Consider the following 26332-nt stretch of genomic DNA (forward strand, 5'->3'; position numbering starts at 1 on the left):
TAAAGATTTTAAAGGACCCCCTCGAAAGGCATACCAGAGCCAAAAATATTCACCCGATTTATATCAGTCACATTGGCGAAAGTCACCCAGAATATATGACAATTCATATAAAAATTAGTTTTGTTCTAGATTTTGATGCAGATCGATGGAGAATCGATCCACAAATCGTTTAAGGTATTCCGCTTATGAATCTGATGAATATTGGCAAAGTTATAGCCATCGCTGGGGGCCATGTAGTGGCTCCATGCATTTTCGAAGGGGACTCCCCAGAAAATGAGACAAAAAATCTAAAAAATATTTTGTTCCCAGATTTTGATGCAGATCGATGGAGAATCGATCCACAAATCGTTTAAGGTATTCCGCTTATGAATCGGATGAATATTGGCAAAGTTAGGGCCCTCGCTGGGGCCATATAGTGGCTCCATGCATTTTCGAAGGGGACTCCCCAGAAAATGAGACAAAAAATCTAAAAAATATTTTGTTCCCAGATTTTGATGCAGATCGATGGAGAATCGATCCACAAATCGTTTAAGGTATTCCGCTCAAGAATCGGATAAGAATTGGCCAAGTTATGGCCCTCGCTGGGGGCCATATAGTGGCTCCATGCATTTTCGAAGGGGACTCCCCAGAAAATGAGACAAAAAATCTAAAAAATATTTTGTTCCCAGATTTTGATGCAGATCGATGGAGAATCGATCCACAAATCGTTTAAGGTATTCCGCTTATGAATCGGATGAATATTGGCCAAGTTATGGCCCTCGCTGGGGGCCATATAGTGGCTCCATGCATTTTCGAAGGGGACTCCCCAGAAAATGAGACAAAAAATCTAAAAAATATTTTGTTCCCAGATTTTGATGCAGATCGATGGAGAATCGATCCACAAATCGTTTAAGGTATTCCGCTTATGAATCGGATGAATATTGGCCAAGTTATGGCCCTCGCTGGGGGCCATATAGTGGCTCCATGCATTTTCGAAGGGGACTCCCCAGAAAATGAGACAAAAAAATCTAAGAAATATTTTGTTCCCAGATTTTGATGCAGATCGATGGAGAATCGATCCACAAATCGATTCAGGTATTTTGTATAAGAATCGGATAGGAATTGGCAAAGATATAGCAATCACTACTGAACCAATTTGATATAAAATACCGTACTATAAAATACTAAAAGAATAAAATACTGTCATAGTTAAAGTACTAAAAAATACCGCACATCAGCTGGTGTTCACCAGAGGATTGGGTACACACTGGCCTGCCAACGGATGTAAACAAAAATTTGAACGATAAAAATGGTTAAAAAGGAGAAACCGAAACGAGCTCCATGGGTGAAGAACCTCTACTCGAACCGGGAGTATCCCGACAACTACACAGATGCCAGCTTTCTCAAGGATCTCCGCACGAACTTGCACGTCAGGATATACACATACCCGGAGGCGCTTGCCGGCGCCACTGTGCTGAGTAATCAAATATCCTGCATAACTGGCTTCCTTATTCTCTACCAACTGCTGCTCAGCGATAGAGTGACACCCACCACGATCCTGGTGCCTAGCTGCGGAGTCACTGGGATCGGCTATCTCTGCTATCGGGGCAGAAGTCTTAGCCTGGCACTCCTTGGCGAGGATTCCAAGACCCTGCTCACTGTGGTCTTTTTTGGATACCTGTTCTCCCCCATGCTGCACACCTTGACGCAAGCCATCAGCACGGACACCATCTACACGATGACCTTCTTTGTGCTGCTAGCTAATCTTGTGTTTAGCGACTATGGGTTGGATGTAGCCATGGTCTCCAAGGTGTAGCTATAACTTCCTTAAAACAAAGCACAAATTACTAACTACGATGATTTCTAGGCCATCTCCCTTAATGCTGCCATTTTTGGAGCCATTTGCCTGGCCTCCCGCTTGCTGACGTCCTATCATGCGTTTGTGCTACTGGTCGAGGCCGCCGTTTATTTTGTGCTTTATCCGATTATGACGGAAGCGAGCTGGAGTCCTGTCTTCATGGTGCCCATCTTTGCCGTCTGCTGCTCAGCCTTGTACTGGATATCACAGCCCGTGCTCTACCTGTACGCCTCCACCATAATTTTCATCAACTTCATCTGCCCCTTTATATTTGTGAGGCTTCAGCAATACAAGTTCAACATTCACGGACCTTGGGACGAGGCCATCGTCGAGGAGAACACCGACGAGAACCTGGATGAGAACTTATAGCGCCAGCTTTGCTTCTCACAGCAGCTGCAGCCACTGCCAGGTGGCGGCGATGTCGGGGAGCACTTCACTGATCATTAACCATTCGCACTCTATTTTGTTGATTGATTGTTTTTTTATTTACGATTTTTTAAGATTTATTTTATGCCTTTTTCTGGCTCACTTTTATCCTGTTATTTCTTTATAGTTGTAGATAGATCTTTTATAAATTATTCTAAAATATATACACTATTTTCCTAGAATCCTATTGGAATGAAAACACAGAAAAGAGTTTTTTGAATAAAAATAATGCATTTATTTATGTTCCGTGTCAGTTATAATATATTTAAGTCCTGCTAACATCCTTCGCACCAGCATTTGAGGCTGGGACTGCAGTGTCCACTGGATCGACCCTCCTCCCTGCAAACACGTCGGCAGGTATCGTTGTCCCAAACAGCACAAGGACCTCCGTATCTTCCGGAGAGACAGTCGGCCTCCGCTTCATGGGCTGCCAGGACGACCATCATCAGGACGGCGAAGAAGGCAAACAAGAACTTGATCTGCATTATGGAAAGTAAAGTTGTCGAGGATACTGGGCGAGTAGCTATCGATTTAAGGCTTGTATTAGATGTGTGAAGCCTCTTCTTGTGCCGGGGCTTATATAGGATCCAGACTTGCACTTTTCTTATTTTAAAAATCACATAAAAATGGTGTTGATCATAGTAACCTTTATCTGTTTTATTGGTAAACAAAAATATGAACCGGTTGCTGATAAACCCAGTTTATCACTATTGTCTTTGAGACTGACTCAGTGAAATGCGTGTTATTATACACTAGTCGGCATATATATTTTGACATAGCGATGCTTCATTTTCTTTTTCAATTATTTCTTTATTTAAAGGAAAACAATTATTGATTTAATTTCAAATAGATATTAGTAATGTTTTATTACCAAAATAACAGTTTTAGGTTTTTTATAAATGTATTTTGTATTTATTTTTTAATTTAAACTAAAATAAACTAAATTCGATAGGTGGCATAAGTATTTTGACATAGCTTTGTTTCACAATTAAATATAACAGAGTGCAACAGTGATTCTGAACCTTTATAGTGAAATAGTAGGAATTGTTTAACTGTTCGAGTATTACACAAAACCGTGTATAAAAAATTGTTTAACACCCTAAAAATCTTGATTTATTTTAACAAAACCAGTTTTCGGGACTTTTTTGCGCTTAAAAATTCCTAAACTCGTTTTTTTAAACCGATTTCAAAATTGCCGATGTTTTTCAATAGTTAAAGGTTGTAACTTTTGAAAAAAAAATATATCTTCGATTTTTTTAGGCAAAAAGGACAAAATTTTTACACCTGAAACTGAAATTTTCGCCTTTTGATCGTGTTTTTCGGATTTTGACGCCAGTTTTTCGGTACAACTTACAAAATTTCTGTCATGAATGCCACATATCAATGTTGTCTCATTAATACTGAATAAAAAGAGACAAATTTCATTAAAAAACTATGAAAATTGTTGAAGTTATAACGGTTATTCCAAAAAAAGTCAATTCAACATTGCGAGCACTATAAGAATAAGAGCATATTCCTACTGTTACTCCGGTGCGCTCGCAATGTTGAATTGACTTTTTTTGGAATAACCGTTATAACTTCAACAATTTTCATAGTTTTTTAATGAAATTTGTCTCTTTTTATTCAGTATTAATGAGACAACATTGATATGTGGCATTCATGACAGAAATTTTGTAAGTTGTACCGAAAAACTGGCGTCAAAATCCGAAAAACACGATCAAAAGGCGAAAATTTCAGTTTCAGGTGTAAAAATTTTGTCCTTTTTGCCTAAAAAAATCGAAGATATATTTTTTTTTCAAAAGTTACAACCTTTAACTATTGAAAAACATCGGCAATTTTGAAATCGGTTTAAAAAAACGAGTTTAGGAATTTTTAAGCGCAAAAAAGTCCCGAAAACTGGTTTTGTTAAAATAAATCAAGATTTTTAGGGTGTTAAACAATTTTTTATACACGGTTTTGTGTAATACTCGAACAGTTAAACAATTCCTACTATTTCACTATAAAGGTTCAGAATCACTGTTGCACTCTGTTATATTTAATTGTGAAACAAAGCTATGTCAAAATACTTATGCCACCTATCGAATTTAGTTTATTTTAGTTTAAATTAAAAAATAAATACAAAATACATTTATAAAAAACCTAAAACTGTTATTTTGGTAATAAAACATTACTAATATCTATTTGAAATTAAATCAATAATTGTTTTCCTTTAAATAAAGAAATAATTGAAAAAGAAAATGAAGCATCGCTATGTCAAAATATATATGCCGACTAGTGTATAATAACACGCATTTCACTGAGTCAGTCTCAAAGACAATAGTGATAAACTGGGTTTATCAGCAACCGGTTCATATTTTTGTTTACCAATAAAACAGATAAAGGTTACTATGATCAACACCATTTTTATGTGATTTTTAAAATAAGAAAAGTGCAAGTCTGGATCCTATATAAGCCCCGGCACAAGAAGAGGCTTCACACATCTAATACAAGCCTTAAATCGATAGCTACTCGCCCAGTATCCTCGACAACTTTACTTTCCATAATGCAGATCAAGTTCTTGTTTGCCTTCTTCGCCGTCCTGATGATGGTCGTCCTGGCAGCCCATGAAGCGGAGGCCGACTGTCTCTCCGGAAGATACGGAGGTCCTTGTGCTGTTTGGGACAACGAAACCTGCCGACGTGTTTGCAGGGAGGAGGGTCGATCCAGTGGACACTGCAGTCCCAGCCTCAAATGCTGGTGCGAAGGATGTTAGCAGGATTTAAATATATTATAACTGACACGGAACATAAATAAATGCATTCTTTTTATTCAAAAAACTCTTTTCTGTGTTTTCATTCCAATACGATTCTAGGAAAATAGTGTATATATTTTAGAATAATTTATAAAAGATCTATCTACAACTATAAAGAGATAACAGGATAAAAGTGAGCCAGAAAAAGGCATAAAATAAATCTTAAAAAATCGTAAATAAAAAAACAATCAATCAACAAAATAGAGTGCGAATGGTTAATGATCAGTGAAGTGCTCCCCGACATCGCCGCCACCTGGCAGTGGCTGCAGCTGCTGTGAGAAGCAAAGCTGGCGCTATAAGTTCTCATCCAGGTTCTCGTCGGTGTTCTCCTCGACGATGGCCTCGTCCCAAGGTCCGTGAATGTTGAACTTGTATTGCTGAAGCCTCACAAATATAAAGGGGCAGATGAAGTTGATGAAAATTATGGTGGAGGCGTACAGGTAGAGCACGGGCTGTGATATCCAGTACAAGGCTGAGCAGCAGACGGCAAAGATGGGCACCATGAAGACAGGACTCCAGCTCGCTTCCGTCATAATCGGATAAAGCACAAAATAAACGGCGGCCTCGACCAGTAGCACAAACGCATGATAGGACGTCAGCAAGCGGGAGGCCAGGCAAATGGCTCCAAAAATGGCAGCATTAAGGGAGATGGCCTAGAAATCATCGTAGTTAGTAATTTGTGCTTTGTTTTAAGGAAGTTATAGCTACACCTTGGATACCATGGCTACATCCAACCCATAGTCGCTAAACACAAGGTTAGCTAGCAGCACAAAGAAGGTCATCGTGTAGATGGTGTCCGTGCTGATGGCTTGCGTCAGGGTGTGCAGCATGGGGGAGAACAGGTATCCAAAAAAGACCACAGTGAGCAGGGTCTTGGAGTCCTCGCCAAGGAGTGCCAGGCTAAGACTTCTGCCCCGATAGCAGAGATAGCCGATCCCCGTCACTCCGCAGCTAGGCACCAGGATCGTGGTGGGTGTCACTCTATCGCTGAGCAGCAGTTGGTAGAGAATAAGGAAGCCAGTTATGCAGGATATTTGATTACTCAGCACAGTGGCGCCGGCAAGCGCCTCCGGGTATGTGTATATTCTGACGTGCAAGTTCGTGCGGAGATCCTTGAGAAAGCTGGCATCTGTGTAGTTGTCGGGATACTCCCGGTTCGAGTAGAGGTTCTTCACCCATGGAGCTCGTTTCGGTTTCTCCTTTTTAACCATTTTTATCGTTCAAATTTTTGTTTACATCAGTTGGCAGGCCAGTGTGTACCCAATCCTCTGGTGAACACCAGCTGATGTGTGGTATTTTTTTAGTACTTTAACTATGACAGTATTTAATTCTTTTTTCAGTAGCGATGGCTATATCTTTGCCAATTCCTATACAAAATTATTTATAAAGCATAATATACAATTTCTACTCCAGTATCTAGACTAAATATTGTACTTCTTTTGAACTCCACTGGAGTGTTTGAAAATTGATTAAAAAAAATAGATGACCCTATCATAATTTATATTATTTAATCTAATAGTTTTAAGTGATATTTTTTTTAAAATTATGCCAGAAAATTATTCTTTAAACTTTTATAACTGGGAATATAAGTTATGGACTGCCGTGAACAACTCTATTTTTTTTATTTTCCAAAAATAGAATATCACTTAAACCAAACTTGTATTTCGGTTTGTTTGAAACGCAGTTTAAAAGTAATAAAATATTATTGACTTAAATTTAGAGAGTTTAATTTTGTGGGTCAATACTACTGAAGACTTAAAATTTAAATAATAGTTAAATAATTCAGAGAGACAAGAAAGTTTGGACTTAAAAGTTCTTTAAATATATATTGAATTAAAAATGCATAGCAGAGACTTTGAACTCTTGACAAGATTAATTATTATTTATTTCATTTTATAAAAAAAATGATTCAGGTTCAACATCCTGCTAGGACTGCAGTGTCCGCTCACATGTCCTCCTTCCACGCAGTAACGCCTGCATAGCTCGTAGTCCCAGATGGCACAGCCTCCTTTAAACTTCCCCGAAAGGCAATCGGCCTCAATCATGTTGGCAGTCAGGACAACAATCAGGACTACGGAAAAAAGGGCATGAACAAAGTTCATTTGGGCCATGATGATAAGGTTTTTGTCAGGAAATCAGGAACAGAAATTAAGATCACTTTGAATTACCAAAGAGGTATAAGATCTTCATCTTGTGTCCAGGCTTATATATTTTTTGGATCTTGACTTAATCAGCCTCCTAATTGTTTAAATAAATTGTTCAAGACTTGCCTAAAAATTGAATTTTTAATTTTCTCTGCTTTAGTTATTCTGCGTTTAACACCTGAGCGTTAATTTAAAAAGGATACACAGTAGTTCGAATATAATTAAAAAGGTTTCAGGATCCTGAACAAGTTCATTGACTCCCACACTAAGAAGCTCTTGAATTTAAATAAAAGTGAAAAATTGATTATGTTTGGCATTTATTTACAAACATATACAGGTGAAAGTCAATGCAGATCATAAAATAATACATGATGTTCGCATTAAATGTATATTCATTATAAAGATTGATACGATTACAACTAAATAGAAACTAGTTCGCTTGTGGTAAAAACTCATCTTTTTTACAGATAGCAATAATAAATCTACTAAGATTAAGAAACTATGCCTAACCATACTTGAAAACACACCTATGCGTGTTCGTAAAGTGTCTTTAGTCATTTGCTAATTTGTAGGTAACTATTGAATACAATAATTTATTTCTTTAATGTATAAACTTTCTCAAAATGTAAAAAACGTAGTACATATGTATGCTCTGTTGGTTAGGCGCTCTTACTGACTTAAACTAATGCAATTAACTACCATCGGATAGGTGTAACATACTATATATTTAGTATATATGAATGACGCTCCATTAACTGCATAATCCTATAAAGTTTGTGCCCACTGCACTCGGATCAGATTTTCCGGTTGTCTCAACTTTAATTTTTTCCTTTTTGATTTTTTTGTTTGATATAACCTTTACTCCAATCCCCCATGTCCTTCGATCCTTTGTCCTACTCTCGTTTATGCCTAAAATTCCGCTAAGAACATTTAATATTACAAACACTAAAACACGAACGCTGCACCATGGCAGACCAGTCTCCATTGCAGCGGTTACACGGATTTAACGTTAAACTAATTAGGCTCCTGATTAGAGGGCCACCTCGTCACCGTTGCGGGTGCTGAGGGGTGACACCTGCTCCTGATACTGCTGTTCGGCCCGCAACTGAAGCTCCCGTCTCCGCTGGGCGGTCACCGAGAGATGGCTCTCGGCTGCGGTGGAAGCCACTTGGTTGTTGGCGCTTGGCTCGCGCATTTTATCACGTACGGATGTTGCTGTTGTGGTTGCTGCTCCTCCTGTTGCGGTTGTGGATTTTTTGGTCGTGGCAAAGTGAATTTGTTGTTGCGCCTGCTGGTGTGGCTGTTGTCAGACCAAATCGCTCTTTGGCGTCGACGTCGCCGCAATGGCAGCCAGGGGCACCCCCCCAGCACCCGCACCGGAGGCGGAGCCAGTCTGATTGCCACTGGACGTGGCTTCCAGCAGGGAGCCCGCCTCCAAATCGCCGGCCTGCCGGGCTGCGTTGCGCTGGCGGCACAGGTAGGGCGAGTTGGTGGGCGAGGGCAGTTGATTCTGAAAAGTAAATAGAGTTTAAAGACCGATACTTGAAACTATTTAAAAAGTTATTGGAAAATAACTAACCAATTTGTTATTGTTCTGGCAGCAGGTGGCCTTAACGCAGCCCTCTTCCGTGGTGGGACAGTCCAGGGCGCAGCAATCGGAGCCGCTCATGTTGATGCTGGAAGTGCCATCGGACATGTTGCAGCCCTCGATCTCGCTGAACTCCGGCTGGATGGTGGTGGAGTGGATGCCCTCGTTGTGGAAGAACTCCTTGACCTTCTCGGCGATTTTCATGTACTCCGACAGATTCCGGCAACTAAAAAGGTAAATAATACATTAAAACATGCAACAAAAAGGGAGTGCAAGGATTAGGCAGAACCCACCGAATATGAGCCGAGGCAATGATACGGTCCCCGGCCAGTTGCCACACATGGAACTCGTGCACGGCCAGCACGCCGTCCACCTTCTCAAGCAGCCGCTTCTGGATGGCGTCCACCTGGATGTGGGTTGGCACCGTTTGCAGCAGAATCAGGGCCGATTCCCGCAGCAGAGGCCATACCGAGTGCAAAATCAGGATCACCAGCAGGATGGACAGGGCAGGGTCCATGTAGTAGCGATACTTCCACTTGGTTAGCCACACCACCAAGGCGCTAATAACCACAATGATGCTGCCCAGGGCGTCGCTGAGGACGTGAAGGAAGGCTCCGCGCATGTTCATGTGGCCGGGATCGTGGCTGTGGCCGTGGCTGGACTTCTTCACTGGCTGCTTCTCCTTCTGCTTCTCGTAGGAGTAGTCGTTCTGTTCATCGTCGCCCTCGTCCATGTTGGCCAGCTCGGTGAGGCGGCTGTGGTTGCGGGTGAGGCCCCCGCCATGCGAGTGTCCATGGTGACCGCCGTGTTCTACGGATACAGATGGCTATTAGTTTCCTTTCCAAACAATTTGTGGGTGTAGTCTTACCGTAGAGCAGACAAAGTCCAATAACGTTCACCAGGAGACCCAAGGCTCCGACGATCACCAAGAGTTCGGGCTGGTGGATCGGTTCCTCCTCAATAAACCTGAAAAAAAATATATCAAAGAAGAATTAATTTCAATTTAATGTCTACTTAAGCCACTCGGAGATAGTCTAATCTGATGTATTATTAACCTTTTTTTTATCAATGCTAACTAGTTTATTTTTTTATCAGTGTGCCGGACAAGTGGCGGCTGCTATTGCCAACAGATTCGGATTCACCTCGTAAAGCTTTTTAAAATATATGTGCGCGTTATGCGCATGGAATGCAAATGTAGTAACTGGCAGCGAATCACAACAAATTAGCTCACAGACGGAATTAAGCGATTCGAGAAAATTTAAGCAAATCACGTCAACACACACGTCGATGCCAAGGCGAGCTTGGCATTAATCGCAACTGCTTCTCACAGATTGGCGCGCAACTGGGACTGGGTGCGGATCATTGATCCGTAATTACTCCCAATACTGATCCATTGGGAGAAACCACTCACCGTTTGCACGCCTCGATGGTGATGCTGAAGCAGAGGGCCACCAGGAAGACGGCGTTGACGAGAGCTCCCAGAACCTCGGCCCGGGCCCATCCAAACGTGTTCTTCGACCACTTCTTGGGTGACATCTGTGGGGATAAAGGATTATGTTACTGATTGCTTTAAAGAGACGTGGATAAGGACCTACCTTGACCGACAGGAACGAGATGACGAGGGCGGCTATGTCGCCCAGCATGTGGAAGCTGTCGGCCACCAGGGCCATGGAGTTCGTCACATAGCCCACGATGATCTCCACGAAGAAGAAGAACGCCGTCAGCCACATCATCGAGAGCAGGCGACACTTCTTGCCAGAGTACTTGGCCATTTTGGAGAATCTGAAAGGAATGAAGACTTCAGTAAACAAAGGGGTTCTATTGACTTATCGATGTCACCCTAAAGAGCTCCTCCCCAAATATCAATCTAAGTTTTGAACTCGGTTCGTTCAACCTCCGGAATTGTTATTCCAACCCCAACTCCCTAACTCACTGGGGACACGCACACCCAAACAAATTACCAACAAATTGAGTTTTTCAATTGTTTTCCATTGTGGCTGCGGCTGGCTTTGGTCTTTTGTTCGGTCTTTAATTGAAAATCAGAAGGGTGGCCTATTGGAAAGTGAAATCTAAATGGGGGCTTGGCCATTGACTCGTCATGGCTGACTGGTTATCCCGATGGAGGCTCTGGACTCACGCAAAGAGCTCCATTCTAGTTGCTAGTGGGTGGCCTGGACTGGACTGGATCTCCTGGCGCTCTGCACCAACTGGTGACTGGTGGCGGACAATGTTGCTTTATTCCCCCAGATCGGAGCGGTTTAGCCAGCCAGCATATTCCTTCGAATCGGCAGCGGGGCCAGAACGCGATGTGTAAACAAAAACTCAAAACATTTTCAACTGAATCGACAATGAATGCAAGTGTATCGGAATCGGGAAAAAGGCGACACAATCGCCCTCCCCGACCGTTGCCAGGGTGGCTAAATAAAAAGGGGCGTAATGGATGGTGGGGGCGTGGTAAACAAACAGTCGAGGGAGTGACGTTTCTTTTCGCTACTGTGGCGACGGCCAAGAAAACAATTTGCATTCTCGACAAGAACCAAGCTGTTGTCCGTTGGCCAAGCAACCAAACCATAAAGTGCTCAGAGAAGTACTCTTTTCATGAAAATGTTCAAAAAAAATATAGGATATAGTGGACCGATCCTGGCTCTACTGATTTCTATAAGGTGGGGAGATAAGTGAGAGAGTCTTATTCGAGAAATGCATAGTATTATCTAGTTATTATGAATTCTGGGCATGCCTCACTGTGGGAGAATCCACCTCATCTTTGGCATTCTGGCGGGGAGCTTCGTAAACCCACAACTGATTACACAATCTCCTCGTGTGGCTGTTATCGCCGCCCCTCGCCACCCTTTGCCCACTCACTCACTCACTCACTGTGCCTCGGCACACGAGACGCCAAAAACAAAAGCTTTTTTTTGCATTTTGATTTTTATCTGCGACGCACCCACCACCACAGCACCACAGCACCACACCACCCCAGCACCACCGCACCACACCACACCACACTAAACAGATTCCGGTTAGGAGGGTACCGTGTGCAGTACGGGCCGTACTACCCGTATCTGGGGGATCTCTCCCGCCTGGTATCTGGTATCAAAGGACCCTGGCCCAGCAATTCGATCTTCTGGGTCCATATCTGCGCCTCCATATGCCAGCTACGAGCATGGGCCAGATAAACACGACCGATAAGCCGGTGACTGGGTCTATTTGGCGGGCTGTGCCTCAGAGTGCAAACAATAGCGGGCTTATCAGGTCGGCTGGATAAAGGGTTGGGTTGGACTGTTGTAGGCGGCCCTACAATGCGGTCTACATTGTCTGATGGACAAATATTACACTTACAAACAAGGCATTTGCGTTTTATGGCCACTCAGGTGGGCAGTGATTGGAAAGAAAGTGGCTGAAAGCGAGCCAAGTGCAAATAGATGGCGGGAATCTAATTCAAGTCTAGGTCTAGTATCTAATTGTATTGTTTTTCTTGAAATTTTACGCCGTTTCACTTCAACTAGCAGCTCTCGAAGGTTTCTTTATACAACAACTCAGTTTAGTTACTAATATAGAGTGGAATTCTTTATCACAAAAGTCATAAGAGTCGTAAAATTTAAGGACTTTTCGTCACAAAAATGTACATCTATTAGAAGCACAATTAGAGTAGTATTCTTTTGAATAAAAACTAACTAATATAAGAAGTTTTCGTCACAGAAATTTATATTAAATACCGTAAGAGTTGTATTCTTTTAGATAAAAAGTAACTAATTTAAGGACTTTTCGTCACTAAAATTAGTATTAGATATTTTGGAGAGTTGCCTGCACTTTCGTCACTGGTAACAGGATTTTTAATTGATTAAGAGAAGTATTCCTTTTGAATACAAGTAACTTATAAGAGGATTTTTCATCACCAAAACTTATATCAGATTCCTTGAGCGTTGAAGTCGCGTTCGTCACTGGTAATATGTTTTTTAATTGATCCAAAGGCTCTCTATTTTGTATTAAAGTAACTCATTTGTTGACCAACACTTTTCTTAGGCCAGTAGCTAATTATTTAGCGATTCACGGCAAATAAAATAATCTTCAATGAACACTGAGCAATAATTGGAACTGAATCATGACTTACACGGTTCGAGAACGACTAGCTGGGAACTGCTTATACTTATTATTATAATTCACCTATTTACTTGTGAATATTTGTGTTTTGGGTGGTGGGAGAGCGTGGGCGGGCGAAACCTTGTCCGTTCACGCTCGAATAGCTACTGCATGGAGTGCCTGGCGGCCGGCCCTACCTGGCCGCTACCTGTATCGCCCCGATAGGCCGGCGCGGCTTAAAACGTGTCACTTGCAGCTGATAGCCAGTGAGCTCTTAAGCGCCTCCGCCCGGGCAGCCCCGATAGTCGGAACGTGCTCCGCATAAGTCCGCTCCGAGTATCCCAACCTGTGGCCCTGCGGACATTGATGAAATCGTACTCTTTTTGGAGATTTCGGGGGGTTATGTGTGTCACAGATATCCGTACGTAAAACCTATAAAGATTTACTTTTGTGGCTAAAAATAAAAGCCGAGTTTACTGGCCGCTACAACCAGAGATGCCCTTTAATGCCAATTGTAATTCATTTAACTTGACATTGGGAAGTCGGCCTTGGGGGCTTAGGTACGTGATCTACAATGCTTTGACGCTTTTATATAATGTAGACCCTATCGATGGGTATATATAGGTACATATAGTCTCAGTGTTCCGGCTAGAGATCGGCCATAAAAGAGACTCATTGGGGGACAAAGAACTGTGTGGCAAGCACGTGACATGCGTGGCCTACGCAATTAATTCAAACCATTTAACATGCAGCTCGCACTCGAGTGCCTCAAAGTACAAATTGGTTAGATCGGGGGGATGGGTATGGGATGAGATATGCCCAGTAGTGCACTCTCGACTGGCGATTCTGGGTCAGGTGCTTTAATTGGCCTCTCTAGTGCCAGTTATCCTCCGCCCAACTGCCTCCGGACAACAGGGATTCAGATTTTGGAGGTGTGTTACTAAGCTGGAATATTTTCGGCCTGCCAGAATACAGCAGAGCTTCCTCTTCAGATAAGCGAGTGAGTTACTGGGACGGAACAAGTCCACACTCTACCTATTTGGGCACTCGAAAAAAACTCTTTCAGATAATCGGAATGACTCGTTCTCTTGATTTATAGATTGGGAATTGTAAGGAGAGATTTATTAACCAATAATTAAAGTAATTTCCGATAATGCAAATTATTGAGAAGTGTTTTTCGGAGTAATTCCTAGCCTATTTCTGGCAATGGGCACTCGAGAACGGCAGCCAAATTATTTATTTAATGGCAAAGAATTGCAGTTGACCCACAAACGAAACAAAAAGCAAAGAATATAATCATTTGTTCTCCGAGTCGACGATTAACCCGCTTTTTTAAGGCCCCCCGGGAACGGAACAGTTGCGGAAAAAAGGGCGGCCAGAGGAAAGGCGAAAGTAATGGACGGGCCGGGGCCGGGCCGGAATGAAGGTGGGCCAGGGCAACCTACATTGTTGAAAAACAATAAAAATATACATAGATGGAGGAGTGCATAGATGGAGGGCTCGGAGTGGAGAGACCTGCTGATGTTGCATGGATGTGTCAGCTATATATAGGCAGCCATTTCCCAAAGTGCCACAGATGGATAAACAAATCGAATTTCGGAATAAAATCTAGAGCCTCTAGACAGTCGTGTCAAGGTCGTCCATTCAGGCCATAAATTGTAGGAAAAAAGTTAGTCAAGATTATAATAATGCCGCCGCACTTTGTCCTCCCCCCAACCAGAGTGGGTGGGAGGCGAGGGTGGACCTTATCTGGACATTGCCTAACCTAGTTCGGTTGCACGTCGTAAATTAAAGCCGCTTTATGGTCGCTGCTGCTGCAAACATAACCCAGTTTTTTGGTTTATTTTCCATTAAAGTCAGTACTCTGTTTGCCCGCAAATCTGTAATCTAATGGGTCTGTTTCGAATATTAAACGTAATTAAATATGAACTGAATAAACAGTGCCCTATAGCTCCTGCTCTGTTCTGTTCTGTTCTGGTGAGCTTTAATTTATTTGCCACAAAATTGTATTAGCACATATTGATTTTTCCCCACCCCCACCACCACCTCACTAATGAACAAAAAGAGTTGGAAATGTCACTTGGGTGGCTAGTGGGACGTGACCTTTATATCGAATTACTTCAGCCGCAACGGGCAGGCATTTAATTAGCTCACATATGCCCGAGAGTGGCTTTCCCTGGTGACGTTTTTTATTCCGAAAACAACAGGAGGAGAGCCAAACAGTGAGTCACAAAGAATGCAGCAACTAGCGATGATTAAGCCAGCCAGCCGTATGATAATGACTTCAGTTTGTCAGGAACCGGTTCCCCTTGGGCCGGGAAGCCCGGGATGAGGCCATAAATCAAGTATAACGAGTCCTAGACGAAGGCACCCGAACAAAAGGAAGCGGCGATCACATCAATTGTCCAAGTGCAGATACAATCCTAGCGGATACTTGCTACCTGGCCACGCCCAATCGCCCAGGTAGGCCACCAAGTATAGGTAGGCCTCCTTCTAGAGAGCCAATTCGATAGATTTTATTGCCAATTCTGTCTCTTCTGCTTATATATCTAGGTATTCTGCTGTCTAGAAGATAGTTTTCAATTGGGAGAGTGCACGATTGGGGGAATCACTCACTTTGGCTTGGATCTTCAGAGTGGTAGGTGCTGATCGCTGGCAGGTGCGCGACTCCTGCTAAAGTTGCTGGAAGAGAATGATTTATTAGTGGATGGCATTGGTGGGGGTTTCCAATTAATGTTGGCCCTAGTTACAGCGACTATCGGCATTAGTGCGAGCTTCTAACAAAAGGATATGCTTGTGATTACTTTCTTTCAACTTTCAACAGACAAATGCACTCAAATCAGACTGCTTGTTGACAAAACTGATTGCACTTTCTAGTTCCTGCTAACCGATATCCGCTGTAGTGGCGGGAGGGGGGCAACTGGGCGGGGCGCGGTGGGGCGGCGGAATTTGTTGCTCTTGTTGCGATAAAAGCGAACGAGTCTTTGTTTTTTGTCTTTTAACTGCACAAGGCAAGGCAAGTGAATCTGCTCGGATGGGAAACTGTTCCAAGCAAAATTCCTTCGCTTCCTCCGCCCAGGGGGTGGCTCTGCACACACACACAGACACCGCAACTGTATGTGTGTATGCAAGTTAATTGTGCAGAGTCACAGAGTGGAAGGCGGGGGAGTGAGGGGGTATTGAATGATTTGCACGTGCAGCTGTCGCGATTAAAAGATTCGTCACCCGTCACCGAACTTTACCGACTAGCAGCTTTATGATTTTCAGCACACGGCGTGTAGCGCAATAACTTCGATACAGTGGATGAGCTCGCGACTTATAAATTATTTTCCGAGAACGGTATGGGTGCACGATAGGGCTGGAGAAACACCGATAAAATGTATCGATGAATCGATAGTTTGAACTACTAGTATCCACTAGTCTTACCTGGTCACATTAAAACCAATTTGAACTCTCACACTTCATTGCTTATTTTTAAAATCCAGCATGTTTTCATAAGAAAATATATTTACATAAAAATATAAACTTGCTTTTCAAGAAAAGTTTCCAGTTTTTGTTTTGGCTATGCAGTATTTCTTAGGTCCATCTCTGAGCATTGTTATCGATTCCGCGAAGCCCATGTGTTAGACTACCCATCGCTACCGATCCTCCGTTGGGGCTATAAAATGGTGATTTCCCGGTAATAGTGTCTTAATTGCAGTCGAGGAGAGTCCAGGACAGTTGCTGAACAAGACAGCTTAAAGCTCAAATTTTTTAAATATAATTTTAAAATGGCAGAGGCTAATAACAATGGAAACCAGCGCACGGCTCGGGAAGTGCAGCAAGAATTTGCTGACAAGCTCGGTTACGCGGAGCAAATTATATGGGATTTGTGAGTATTGCGCATTTAGAAACTAGTGATAGATGTGAGCGATGATGTCATCCGCAGGTTGTCGGAGGAGCAAGCTCATTTGCTGGAGGACAAGCTTAGGCATCTCATACGCGATCCTCAGCCTTCTGAGAACAATAACGAATTGGTACTTCCGGCGCTAACTCCTGAACTTCGTATCAAGGAAGAGAAGGAACGAACCAAGCTAATCAATGACAACAAAAAAGCTCGAGAAGCAATTTTCAAAGCAGTGTGGGAGCAACGTAAGCAAAATATCAACTGTTGCCTGTTTAAGCGAACGATTTATGATAACATTTTGTTCGTTTTTATTATCAGGAAAGTACACAAACCGCCAATCGCTGACGGCCATCATCTATGTGATGGTTATAGCCGACGAAAAGGACGTCAATCGCGCCGAGGACTGCACTAAGTTCTCGTGTCATCCTGTTTTCCGGGCCCGACGATGCATAAGTGAGTCCCAGGATTCGACCAACTTTCATTGCATGATTATTTTATAATCACCAAAAACACTTTCAGCTGACAGCAGCGGACGAAGCGGAGACAGTTCCGACTGCTGCAACATATTTGTGGATGAGAACGGACGCGTCTACCAGAACTGGGAGCAGTATGTGGCCACAAATGAGTTGCCCGCAGGCATAATGGTGGCGCCCGAGCGGGGAATCTACAGGCTCGTAAAAGATCATGTGCGTCTGGACAAGTACGTGACACCGGCTGGTAGCGATAGTAGGAAAGTGCTTGGCTTCCTGGACGTGGGCTCGGCTGTTGGAGGATTCGCTGCTGCCGGTATTTCGATTGCGGCATTATGTACTCTACCAGTTTCCGCTCCGTTATTGGCGGGCGCGGGAGTTGTGGGCCTGGCCAGTGCCGGGTATGGAACGGCTCGCTCCGCTGGCAAGCTGGTGGATCGCAGCCAGCATGAACAATCGATTAACGTAACCGACCGTGAGGCGCGAAGCCATTGGCTGGGAACGATTGCCGGAGTTATTGGACTAGGAGCTGCCGGCGCCACCCAAGCCGTTACAGTGGCCACTAATGCTGGACGCGAGGTGGGAGCGGTAAGTGATCAACACCATATAACATTTAATCATATCAATTCATATCAATTCATATCAATTGTCGACTTAACTGGACTTTGGAATATTTCAGATAACCCAGCTGACGGTAAACGGCATGAACATTACCTCTATTGCCATTTCCGGGACAGGCTTGGCCAATGGCATTCTCGACATGATATTGGTAAGCTTTTGAAGTGAATTGGTCTCAACCGCTATCGCTAATCTTTTTAACCACAGAAAGTGCAGGATGGAGATGACATCACCACCATTGACGTGCTGCAGTTGTCGGCATCACTTGTGCTCTTCACCCACAGTGTCTACAACTTCAAGCTGGCCTCGACCATTATTAATGACACGGCCAACAAGAATTTGGCCGGCTATAGGGAAACTCTAAGCAACCGGCAACGGTTAGTACACTTTGGAATCAAAACCATGCAACACCTGAACTAATTCTCTTTATAGACGCATGTTCGACAAGACCTACAAGGAAACCATTCGTATAAACGGCAATAGGGCCAAGGTGGACATTATACGCAACGTCAACGAGATTCCATCGCGGCAGCAGTTCAACGATCTGTACAAGATCAACAAACAGCTCAACAAGGAGGGAGTGCGATTCTCCTTCGGATCCGACGGCAAGACCATTCTCTTGAATGGAGAAGTTCAAACGACGACCGCTGATCTGCGTGGCAGTGTTCAGCACAACCAAGGACCTAATATTTTGGGAAAGGTGACACAGCCTATTCCCGCCAGCCATGTGAATGCGGCGAATGTCGGAACGACCGCCGACTCGCGCATCATTGGCCCGCAACCAAGCTACCAGCCGCGACAGGAGCCGAGAAATTACGCCGTCGGAGTATTTGCATTGGAGCTTAGCTCAGTGGTCATCGGAGGAATGGTGTTTGTGCTGGAATCCTATGGACGCGTCATCTTCGAGCATATAGCCAATGCAGAGGCCTTCGAAAACATTATTGAGGTCATGTGCGAGAATTTGCCGCCAGAAGTCTTTGACTTTATTATGAAGCTGACGCGCACCTTTATGGACACCATGCTGGACGAGCTGACCACGGTGCTAAAGTTCTTCATAACCACGGAATCGGTGCTGTACCGTATGTTGATGTATGTGTTGAATAACTTTAGAAACGTGCCTGTTGAAGTCCTGGAACAGCATACTGGGGACATTTTTAGGGCGTTGGAGAGCTACTATTTGTCCCTCAACCCTAACAATTACACTGGTCTGCTCCAGAAGTGCAAGGTCTGCACGGGCTACTTTCAAGTCAGTCAATTGTAAGCCGTTTTACTTAACGAAGCATTTAGAGTGATATAAAGTGCCTTACTGCGATACTAAAAATCACAAATTTTACTAAAAACACAAAAGAGCAAGCATCGACACAAATTATTGTGATATAAAAAACACAAAAAATAAAACAGAAGCACAAAGTTGTAATATTTGTAAGGCTATAAACAAGAAGAGAAAAACATGGGTTGTAATCTGGCCATCTATCCTAGTGGCTTAAAAATGTAAAATTATTTTTATAATAACCGATATGGAAATAAATGTTGGTCTACCATTTCTTAAAATTTCATTTTTGTGGATGTTGGAAGACTTTCTTTTCTTTTGTCTGGAGAAACTAAAAACATTTTTGGGGCTTTCCGAATCTAAAAAAAATTGACTTCAATTCTTTGATAATATTATAATCGTAGACGATCTTATCAGTTCATTACTTCTCAATGTATAGACTAATAATCTAATTATTGATTGCCCTTGCCACTGATTACATCAGATAGTGGAGATTAGAGTAGTTTCCTTTTGATTTGAAACATATAAATTTATAATTTCTGCATTTAGTTTACTCGCTTGTCGTTCTCTGTTACAATAATTAAAATAATAATAAAACTTAAGAATAATTTAGTTTCCTCTTGCGTGGCTGCTGAAAATTCGTTTCCTACGGATCACTTGTAAGCTGGAACTCATGTTTTTTAATTTCCTTTTTTTATGTTTATTTCACGAAGACAACACAGACATAATAAGATCCAAAATATATATATGTATTTATATATATATATATATATATATATGCATGTTTTGTATTTATGGTTTGTGTATTTTTGAGTGGCTTGATTTTTGTAGCTTTTTGTTGGTTTGCCGGAAAATGGATGCGTGTGAGTGTGATTTTGTGTCATTCGAGGGTGGAAAGTGGAGGAGCTCCTGCACCTGCTCCTGCAGGATATCTCCGGTTTAAACGCGCGACAATTGCTGGAGCAGATTGCACGGCCAGAACGCCTCGATGCGCTCCTTGAGCAACTGAAACGGATACGAGATCCAGGTAAGTACGGTCTGTGCCAGATGGCCCATGGGCTCCGGATACTGATGCGTGGCTAGCGCCAACAAAGCGGTGATGCTGCACAATCCCGCCGTAAACAGAATGAAAAAGGGCAGCTCCTTTTTTGGGTAAACAGAAACTTCGTGAAATGCCGGCAGCAGTTCCCGATCGGCGCACTCAGTGCACGTTGGATATGGATAGAAGAGATGACCGCGCTCCAGTGGATACGGCAGCATGCGAAATGTGCCCTCCCAGGTGCAGTGCAGCAGATTGAGGGCTCCCTCCACCTGTTTCCAGTGCTTCAAATGGAAGAACGCATAGGCCAGAGCCTCGGAATCGCCGCGCTTGAGAATGTGCTCTGGCGGCAGGATGAGACGCTTCGTCTCTAACAAATACTTGGGAACATGTGGATTAAATTCCACAGCCCGGTGAATTGCCTCCACAGCGCTCATCTCCGCCGGACTCAGTCCCCGCTTGGAGGCTATGTCCGGCGAAAACTTATCCGCCACAGCTCGGGCTTTCAAGAGGGCAGCCGTGTAACATATTGTGGCCGACTTGGGCAACGATATGTCATCGTACTTGGCCAGAATGGCGTGGCAATCGGCGTAGGCCTGCATCTCCAACAGAGTCTCGATCAAGTTCTCGTGAATGTTTAGCACGCTCATGATGGACGGGATCTCCTTAGTGAGATCCCTGAACATCTTGGCCGCCTCCTTGAGTTTACCGAGCTTCCTGGCGCACATGGCCAGGCGACGCTTGATGTAAATCAGAACGTTGGTATCCCGGCGATGCATCCCGTCCGCTATGGCTCCCTGGTGTTGAGTGGCCTGCGACTTGCGATAGTTGATCTCAGCCACTTTAAGAGCGGTTTTCAGTATCTTCTCTGCCTCCATGATGGTCATGGCCTCTTCCTCCGCCAACAGGATGTAGGCGGGCGCACACTCAGAGTTGATTTCAAGAGCGCTGTTTGCCGATTTTATTCTCTGCATTGGATTTCTCTCTCGCCATGCTGTCTGCATGATCTCGTACTCCTCCTTACGTGCGTCCCCCTCACAGGTGAAGAAGGTCTGGTGGTCCTGGGCGCTCAAGTTCATATCGTAGTAAGTCAGCGGTTCCTTGTTGGTCACCCAGAAAAATCGCTGGTACTCTGCGCCGCGGAACAGATTCAACGGGTTTCGCCAAACCTTACATTCGGGCATTTGAGTTCCAGTGCTGGTTGTAGCACCTGTCCCTCCGGCCGCACTCCCTCCTCCTGTGCCACCGTTGCTGCTGCTACTGGAGCCACTGCTGCTGCTGGAGCCACTTCCATTGCTGGACTCCGATTGCCCGTCGCTGCCGTTTATCCAGGGACTTATGTGATTGATCGACACTTGCTCTGCGCCAAAAAATTATGTACAATCAGAAGGCAATTTAAATAAGAATTCAAAAAGATATCAAGTACCTATGAAAGAGGTGCCGTATTTGCGAAAGTACCACCACTCGAAGATTAAAATCAGTCCGGATATCAAACTAGATGTCCCGGTGAGCGCCACGTAGAACTTTGGCGTCAGGGTGCTGAGAAACATCGACGAGTCCCACATCCTGGGATGTGTATTCGACGCCGTTTCGTTTCCCTCTCCGTTGAATTTTGGTTTTGGTTTCGCTTGGCTTTTGCCGCTCGGATTCACCTCCGCCCCGTGGCTTGGTAGTTTGGATCGAGGCTTGCGGACTTCAGTGGAACGGTTGATCAATACAAGCTGACCGTTGCCTTTCCTCGCGCTATATCCTTGTGCTTATCCTTTTTGAGGACTTTTTTCCATCAAGTACTCGCAGGGGGACTCTTTCGATGTGACCAGATGATGAGCGGATATGCCATCACCTCTCACTAGGGATGAGAGTCTAGCTGATTTTTATTTATAAAAAACAGTAGCGCCAATAAGAAATTTTTCATAAGCTTAAAAATAAAGATTAACACCTTATCCTTTTTTACTAAGAATGCTTCTACTTTTGACTAATAAAAATAGATACAATTTAAAACAATTTATTATAAGGTGTTAAAAATAAAAAGCCCTTCTATCGATAACACCTTGAGCTAGTTCTGCCCATCACTAAAAAATGGCGCTTTGCTGCAAGTGCATTTTTTCTTAATTTTCTCTAAACTCGAAGATAAATTAAATTGATTGGCTGCCTACTGAATAAGATAAGATATAAGGGCAATCATGGCACAGGTGACGGAAGCGGACACCCAGGTGGATAAGCCGGAACCCTTGCAATCGGCGGAAAACGCCGAGAAACGGCAACCAAACACTAAGGCTGAGGCCAAGAATGGTGAGACCTCTTTGGAAGATGAGCTCGCAGCGCTGAACGGAAAAGATGCGCCTGAGGACGATGGCCCAGGCATCGATGAGCTGACTTCCCTGGAGCAAGAGATAGCAAAGATGCATAGCATCCGTCCAGCGGCTACTTCAAAAAAGGGTGACGCTTGCTCCGTTGGTGGAGCGGCTGAAAATGGCGGTACCGGCGACGCAGATGAAATTTCACACTTGGCGAGCAAATCAACGCTTCATGACAAAGGTCAGGACTCCTCGGGTAGCGGGCAAGCCGGCGAATCTCCTCTGGAGGAGGTGGACCTGATCGCGCTGCTCAAAGGAACGGACACGAGCCATGAGAACGAGAAAGACAGGGAAGATGAGAAGAAGCCAAGTGGCTTGGAGAAAACCCTTTCCAAGCTCGATAATGTAGACGTTGGCGTTACCATTGAGGGAGAGGGCCAGTACGAGATAATGGAGATAGACGACGATGACTCGATAGCCGGGTCATCAAGCAGCCCCAAGCCATCTGCATCTGCGAAACCCCACTCATCGGTCCGCTCCGTATCTAGTTCTTCGTCTAAACCCAAGCTCTCGCCGGAACAAGCCAGGGCTGTGGCTTTGGAACAAATCGCTGGTCTCAGTTCCCAGAAAACTCGACCCCGCAAGGAGCAGCCTTCCGCTACGATTAGTCCGGTAATGAAGGCCAAGGATATAGTTAGTTCCCTGAATGACGACTGGGATGACTATGACTCTGACGACGATGTCGCGGTTTCAGTGCCCCAGGCAAGTGTGCCAGCCCCACTGGTGGCCAAGAAGTCGCCATCGCCGGTAAAGAAGCTGCTATCCGATTCCAATAAGTCTTCAAATGCGGGGTATACGGCGAACAACAAGCAGCTCATCAGTAGCGTCAAAGTAATGCTAAAGACCGTGACGCAAAAGCAATTGGATCAGACCTTAAAGCCCATTGTTGTGGAGAAGCCCACGGTGTCTGCCGCCCCCAAGGTCGTAGCAGAACCCACCACAGGTACTGGTACTCTTCTTCCTCATTAATCTTGAAGCAATTAATAATAGTTCCATTGATCTTTTAGGTTTCAAGCGAATGCGGGTGATTAAGCGTAAAATAATCTGGGATCCGGATGTACCGGAAACGGGAAAGTCCTTTGCGCAGTATGCCAGCTCCAAATCAGTAAGAACTTCAGTGTCTCCGACACGTGCACCTTCACCGACTCCAGCACCAACTCCAGCACCCGCACCCGCACCAGTACCGAAAACGCTCAAAGTGAGAGTCAAAGCTACTTCCCCCACCTTGCCAATTAAAAAGGAGGCGGTCGCGAAGAAAGCGCGGGCATCCACGCCCAAGGAACTGACGACGTCCACCAAAGCGGCGGCCCAATCGAAAGCATTGGAGGTCACGCGACCCTCGACGCCGGCAAAGCGCCGTTCGCAGACTCCCAACACCGGATTGGCAAACGGTAGCACCCAGAAGAAGAAGAAGGTTAGCGAAATCGATCGTTTGATGGGTGACGAGGGAGCGGCCAACATGATCCATGCAGTGGAGCACGAGCAGCGCGAGATGAGCGGCGGGGAGGTGCCCAACAAGCCATTGATGCGGAAGCGGGCAATGACGATAACCGGACGAGTGAGTTCTTATAATACAGATTTTAATTCAAATATATTAAATCCCTCTTTTCCTGCGTAGAACTCTAATGCAGCTACCACCCAGGAACAGACCGCTACGGCCAAGAAGGAGACAACCAGTGCAAACGCTACAAAGTCCTCCGCTAAACGGGCGGCCGATGCTGTCTTCTCAAAAACACCGCCCTCGAAGGACACTCCTGGATCTAAGTCAAGCGCCTCAGATTCCTGGGACTATGTATACAAGCAGCGTGCCAGCGAAGAGTCGATGATCATGCGCCGGCGTTCCAATAGCTCGTACTCGAGCAATGCCTCCGTCAGTAGACTTTCGCTGGACAATAAGCCGGGTGGAAATGTCCTTTCGGACGACGCGGCCGAGAGATCCGATCCGTCTTTCAAGTTCCTCAAGCCAACAAACAAGAACCAAAGAGGGGTAGAGTCTTCCACCCACACCCTGGCTAACGACCTGAAGGCCAACAATGGCCAATTGGTTACTCTTCAGAAAAGGGACAAGGTCGGCCATCTGGTGATTCATGCGCAGCGCGGAAAGTCCGGGTATACGTATAGCAGCCAGCTGCTGGAGAAGCTCAGCGAAACGTTGAACATTGTGGCGCGCAGCAACGACTACAACACGGTGCTGCTCACCGTGCAGGGACAGCAGTTTTGCCAGGGCATCGACTGCAATGAGCTGGTGCAGGGTTCGCTGGATAAGCGCAGGAACAGTGCCAGCCAGCTGGCGCAAGCCCTTAAGTAAGTAAAACTCGAGATTCCGAACCGCATTCATTAATATCCTGTCTTCTGTGCAGAACATATCTCCGCACTCTGGCTACATTTCCCAAGCCCGTGGTGGCGGGCGTTGTGGGCAACCTGAAGAATCTGGGCGTGATGCAGTTGCCCCTAGTTGACTACGTGGTGGCCGCCGACGACTGTTGTTTTGAGACCCACTACGTCAAACTGGGGCAGCTGCCTGAAGGATATGCCCTTTGGCATAACAACGAGAAGGTGGCAAGTGATTTGGTAAGCAGGAATGGTTTGGAATTATTAAGGATTGTTTATAAACATAATTATTCTTTAGCACTCTCGGTTGTTTTTGTTGGGCGAGAAACTGACGACATCGGATATCCTGGGCGCCAAGAGCTTCATCGACAGGACCTGCAAAGCTCGAACTGTCAACGACGAAGCCATGGGAGTGGCACAACATATATCGAAAACCTCAGCAGATGTACGTTACTAACGAACTTCAAATTTAAACAATCTATTATTCAATTATTATTATTCTTTTCAGACATACCGCACCCTGAAGAAGCTAAACCACTCTGCCTGCAATGCGGCGAAATTCCCGCGTTTGGACGAGGAACTCAAAATTATAGCCGAGCAGTGGTCGTCGGCAAATTGTTTGGCGAACTTGAAGCGCTACCTTAGCGACGCTGACTTTTAGATTTTAGGCTAAGAAATTAGAATTATATACCATAACTCGTACATGGTAGATAAATTCGTTTACAAAAATGTTACCATTTATTAATTCGATAATTATTTGAAACTTTTAGGAGTTTTATTCTGAAATTTATACCCCCATCCATCTTAAGTTTTTTTTTTTTTCGTTTTACCTACAAGACTTGCTTGCAATTTTTTGTATTCTATTGTAAAGTAGCTATGCAATGTAAATTATACAAGATTTGGAACACAATTACCTTTCAAATTCTGTTATATTTTCAATTGGAAATACACAAACACGTTTTTGTAGTTGTAGTCGTTGTTGTTCGCCTTTTGGTAAGATACCCAGTCGGACTTTTCGGTGCTAGCAGCGTTTCGGTGCATTCCGGCAGGCATCTTTCGTACCTTGTTCTCACCCACCCCGTGTTGAGAGAGGGAATTTGTTCTCTCAACATAGATTTCGCTCTCAAAAAACTGGACTTAGAAAATTTTCGTCTCGCTTGGGACTTAGAAAAATTTATGCGTGGGACTTTTAACTTAGAAAAAATTATTTCATGAACAATTCAACGTATATTATTTAAGTTTACCAATTTATGTTCTATAATAATTTTATTGAAGTGCAAAATTTAAACATAGCTCAATATTTAATGAAAAATATTATTCATATAAGGAATTTATTTTTTACTTTAACTGAGGGCAGCAAAAAAATAATCCCGCGTAATTAGTGTGCGTTTTGTGCAGCGTTTTTATGCTAAATCAACCCAAATCGAAACGGTCACATAGGGTTGTTCATAGTGAGTCGCATTGGTTTATTATTGTGAAATGGTAAGTTTACTGC

The 26332-nt window shown here is 44.1% G+C and overlaps 8 protein-coding genes across 8 annotated transcripts; 4 read left to right on the forward strand and 4 right to left on the reverse strand.

The window, feature by feature from the left end:
• Positions 1–1214: 1214 nt before the first annotated feature.
• Positions 1215–2500, forward strand: LOC6506911 (phosphatidylinositol N-acetylglucosaminyltransferase subunit C). Its single transcript, XM_001956973.3, has 2 exons — positions 1215–1789; positions 1847–2500. Exons 1-2 carry the CDS (start codon positions 1289–1291, stop codon positions 2204–2206), a joined length of 861 nt encoding a protein of 286 aa, XP_001957009.1. The 5' UTR covers positions 1215–1288; the 3' UTR covers positions 2207–2500.
• On the reverse strand, positions 2475–2837 carry LOC6493082 (drosomycin). Its single transcript, XM_001956972.4, has one exon. It carries the CDS (start codon positions 2746–2748, stop codon positions 2539–2541), a length of 210 nt encoding a protein of 69 aa, XP_001957008.1. The 5' UTR covers positions 2749–2837; the 3' UTR covers positions 2475–2538.
• Positions 2838–4719: 1882 nt separating this feature from the next.
• LOC6506912 (drosomycin) lies at positions 4720–5079 on the forward strand. Its single transcript, XM_001956971.4, has one exon. It carries the CDS (start codon positions 4806–4808, stop codon positions 5013–5015), a length of 210 nt encoding a protein of 69 aa, XP_001957007.1. The 5' UTR covers positions 4720–4805; the 3' UTR covers positions 5016–5079.
• LOC6493081 (phosphatidylinositol N-acetylglucosaminyltransferase subunit C) lies at positions 5052–6352 on the reverse strand. Its single transcript, XM_001956970.4, has 2 exons — positions 5765–6352; positions 5052–5707 (listed from the first exon to the last, which is right to left on the reverse strand). Exons 1-2 carry the CDS (start codon positions 6263–6265, stop codon positions 5348–5350), a joined length of 861 nt encoding a protein of 286 aa, XP_001957006.1. The 5' UTR covers positions 6266–6352; the 3' UTR covers positions 5052–5347.
• A 1146-nt stretch (positions 6353–7498) lies between these two features.
• LOC6493079 (zinc transporter 1) lies at positions 7499–10568 on the reverse strand. The gene is made up of 6 exons (XM_032454475.1): positions 10382–10568; positions 10198–10322; positions 9655–9752; positions 9080–9596; positions 8778–9012; positions 7499–8708 (listed from the first exon to the last, which is right to left on the reverse strand). The coding sequence occupies exons 1-6, from the start codon at positions 10556–10558 to the stop codon at positions 8505–8507; spliced, it is 1356 nt and encodes a 451-aa protein (XP_032310366.1). The 5' UTR covers positions 10559–10568; the 3' UTR covers positions 7499–8504.
• Positions 10569–16421: 5853 nt separating this feature from the next.
• LOC6506913 lies at positions 16422–19396 on the forward strand. Its single transcript, XM_001956967.4, has 7 exons — positions 16422–16737; positions 16795–16997; positions 17071–17205; positions 17272–17810; positions 17902–17991; positions 18048–18217; positions 18273–19396. The coding sequence occupies exons 1-7, from the start codon at positions 16637–16639 to the stop codon at positions 19099–19101; spliced, it is 2067 nt and encodes a 688-aa protein (XP_001957003.1). The 5' UTR covers positions 16422–16636; the 3' UTR covers positions 19102–19396.
• Positions 19397–19639: 243 nt separating this feature from the next.
• Positions 19640–21996, reverse strand: LOC6493078 (protein ST7 homolog). Its single transcript, XM_001956966.4, has 2 exons — positions 21576–21996; positions 19640–21509 (listed from the first exon to the last, which is right to left on the reverse strand). Exons 1-2 carry the CDS (start codon positions 21712–21714, stop codon positions 20050–20052), a joined length of 1599 nt encoding a protein of 532 aa, XP_001957002.1. The 5' UTR covers positions 21715–21996; the 3' UTR covers positions 19640–20049.
• Positions 21997–22186: 190 nt separating this feature from the next.
• LOC6506914 lies at positions 22187–25809 on the forward strand. Its single transcript, XM_001956965.4, has 6 exons — positions 22187–23449; positions 23514–24064; positions 24125–24810; positions 24867–25077; positions 25136–25282; positions 25346–25809. The coding sequence occupies exons 1-6, from the start codon at positions 22333–22335 to the stop codon at positions 25496–25498; spliced, it is 2865 nt and encodes a 954-aa protein (XP_001957001.1). The 5' UTR covers positions 22187–22332; the 3' UTR covers positions 25499–25809.
• Positions 25810–26332: the final 523 nt, after the last annotated feature.

This window comes from Drosophila ananassae, chromosome 2R, assembly GCF_017639315.1.
Source record: "Drosophila ananassae strain 14024-0371.13 chromosome 2R, ASM1763931v2, whole genome shotgun sequence".
Classification (NCBI taxonomy): domain Eukaryota; kingdom Metazoa; phylum Arthropoda; class Insecta; order Diptera; family Drosophilidae; genus Drosophila; species Drosophila ananassae.

Coding starts and splice junctions, on each gene's coding strand:
- LOC6506911 (XM_001956973.3), top strand. CDS start 1,289: ATGGTTAAAAAGGAGAAACCGAAACGAGCTCCATGGGTGAAGAACCTC. Junction 1,790..1,846: donor ATGTAGCCATGGTCTCCAAG/GTGTAGCTATAA, acceptor GATGATTTCTAG/GCCATCTCCCTTAATGCTGC.
- LOC6493082 (XM_001956972.4), bottom strand. CDS start 2,748: ATGCAGATCAAGTTCTTGTTTGCCTTCTTCGCCGTCCTGATGATGGTC.
- LOC6506912 (XM_001956971.4), top strand. CDS start 4,806: ATGCAGATCAAGTTCTTGTTTGCCTTCTTCGCCGTCCTGATGATGGTC.
- LOC6493081 (XM_001956970.4), bottom strand. CDS start 6,265: ATGGTTAAAAAGGAGAAACCGAAACGAGCTCCATGGGTGAAGAACCTC. Junction 5,708..5,764: donor ATGTAGCCATGGTATCCAAG/GTGTAGCTATAA, acceptor GATGATTTCTAG/GCCATCTCCCTTAATGCTGC.
- LOC6493079 (XM_032454475.1), bottom strand. CDS start 10,558: ATGGCCAAGTACTCTGGCAAGAAGTGTCGCCTGCTCTCGATGATGTGG. Junction 9,597..9,654: donor TGGACTTTGTCTGCTCTACG/GTAAGACTACAC, acceptor CTGTATCCGTAG/AACACGGCGGTCACCATGGA. Junction 8,709..8,777: donor GCCAGAACAATAACAAATTG/GTTAGTTATTTT, acceptor TTTACTTTTCAG/AATCAACTGCCCTCGCCCAC.
- LOC6506913 (XM_001956967.4), top strand. CDS start 16,637: ATGGCAGAGGCTAATAACAATGGAAACCAGCGCACGGCTCGGGAAGTG. Junction 16,738..16,794: donor GAGCAAATTATATGGGATTT/GTGAGTATTGCG, acceptor TGTCATCCGCAG/GTTGTCGGAGGAGCAAGCTC. Junction 17,811..17,901: donor CTGGACGCGAGGTGGGAGCG/GTAAGTGATCAA, acceptor GGAATATTTCAG/ATAACCCAGCTGACGGTAAA.
- LOC6493078 (XM_001956966.4), bottom strand. CDS start 21,714: ATGTGGGACTCGTCGATGTTTCTCAGCACCCTGACGCCAAAGTTCTAC. Junction 21,510..21,575: donor ATACGGCACCTCTTTCATAG/GTACTTGATATC, acceptor TTTTTGGCGCAG/AGCAAGTGTCGATCAATCAC.
- LOC6506914 (XM_001956965.4), top strand. CDS start 22,333: ATGGCACAGGTGACGGAAGCGGACACCCAGGTGGATAAGCCGGAACCC. Junction 24,811..24,866: donor CAGCTGGCGCAAGCCCTTAA/GTAAGTAAAACT, acceptor TCTTCTGTGCAG/AACATATCTCCGCACTCTGG. Junction 25,283..25,345: donor TATCGAAAACCTCAGCAGAT/GTACGTTACTAA, acceptor TATTCTTTTCAG/ACATACCGCACCCTGAAGAA.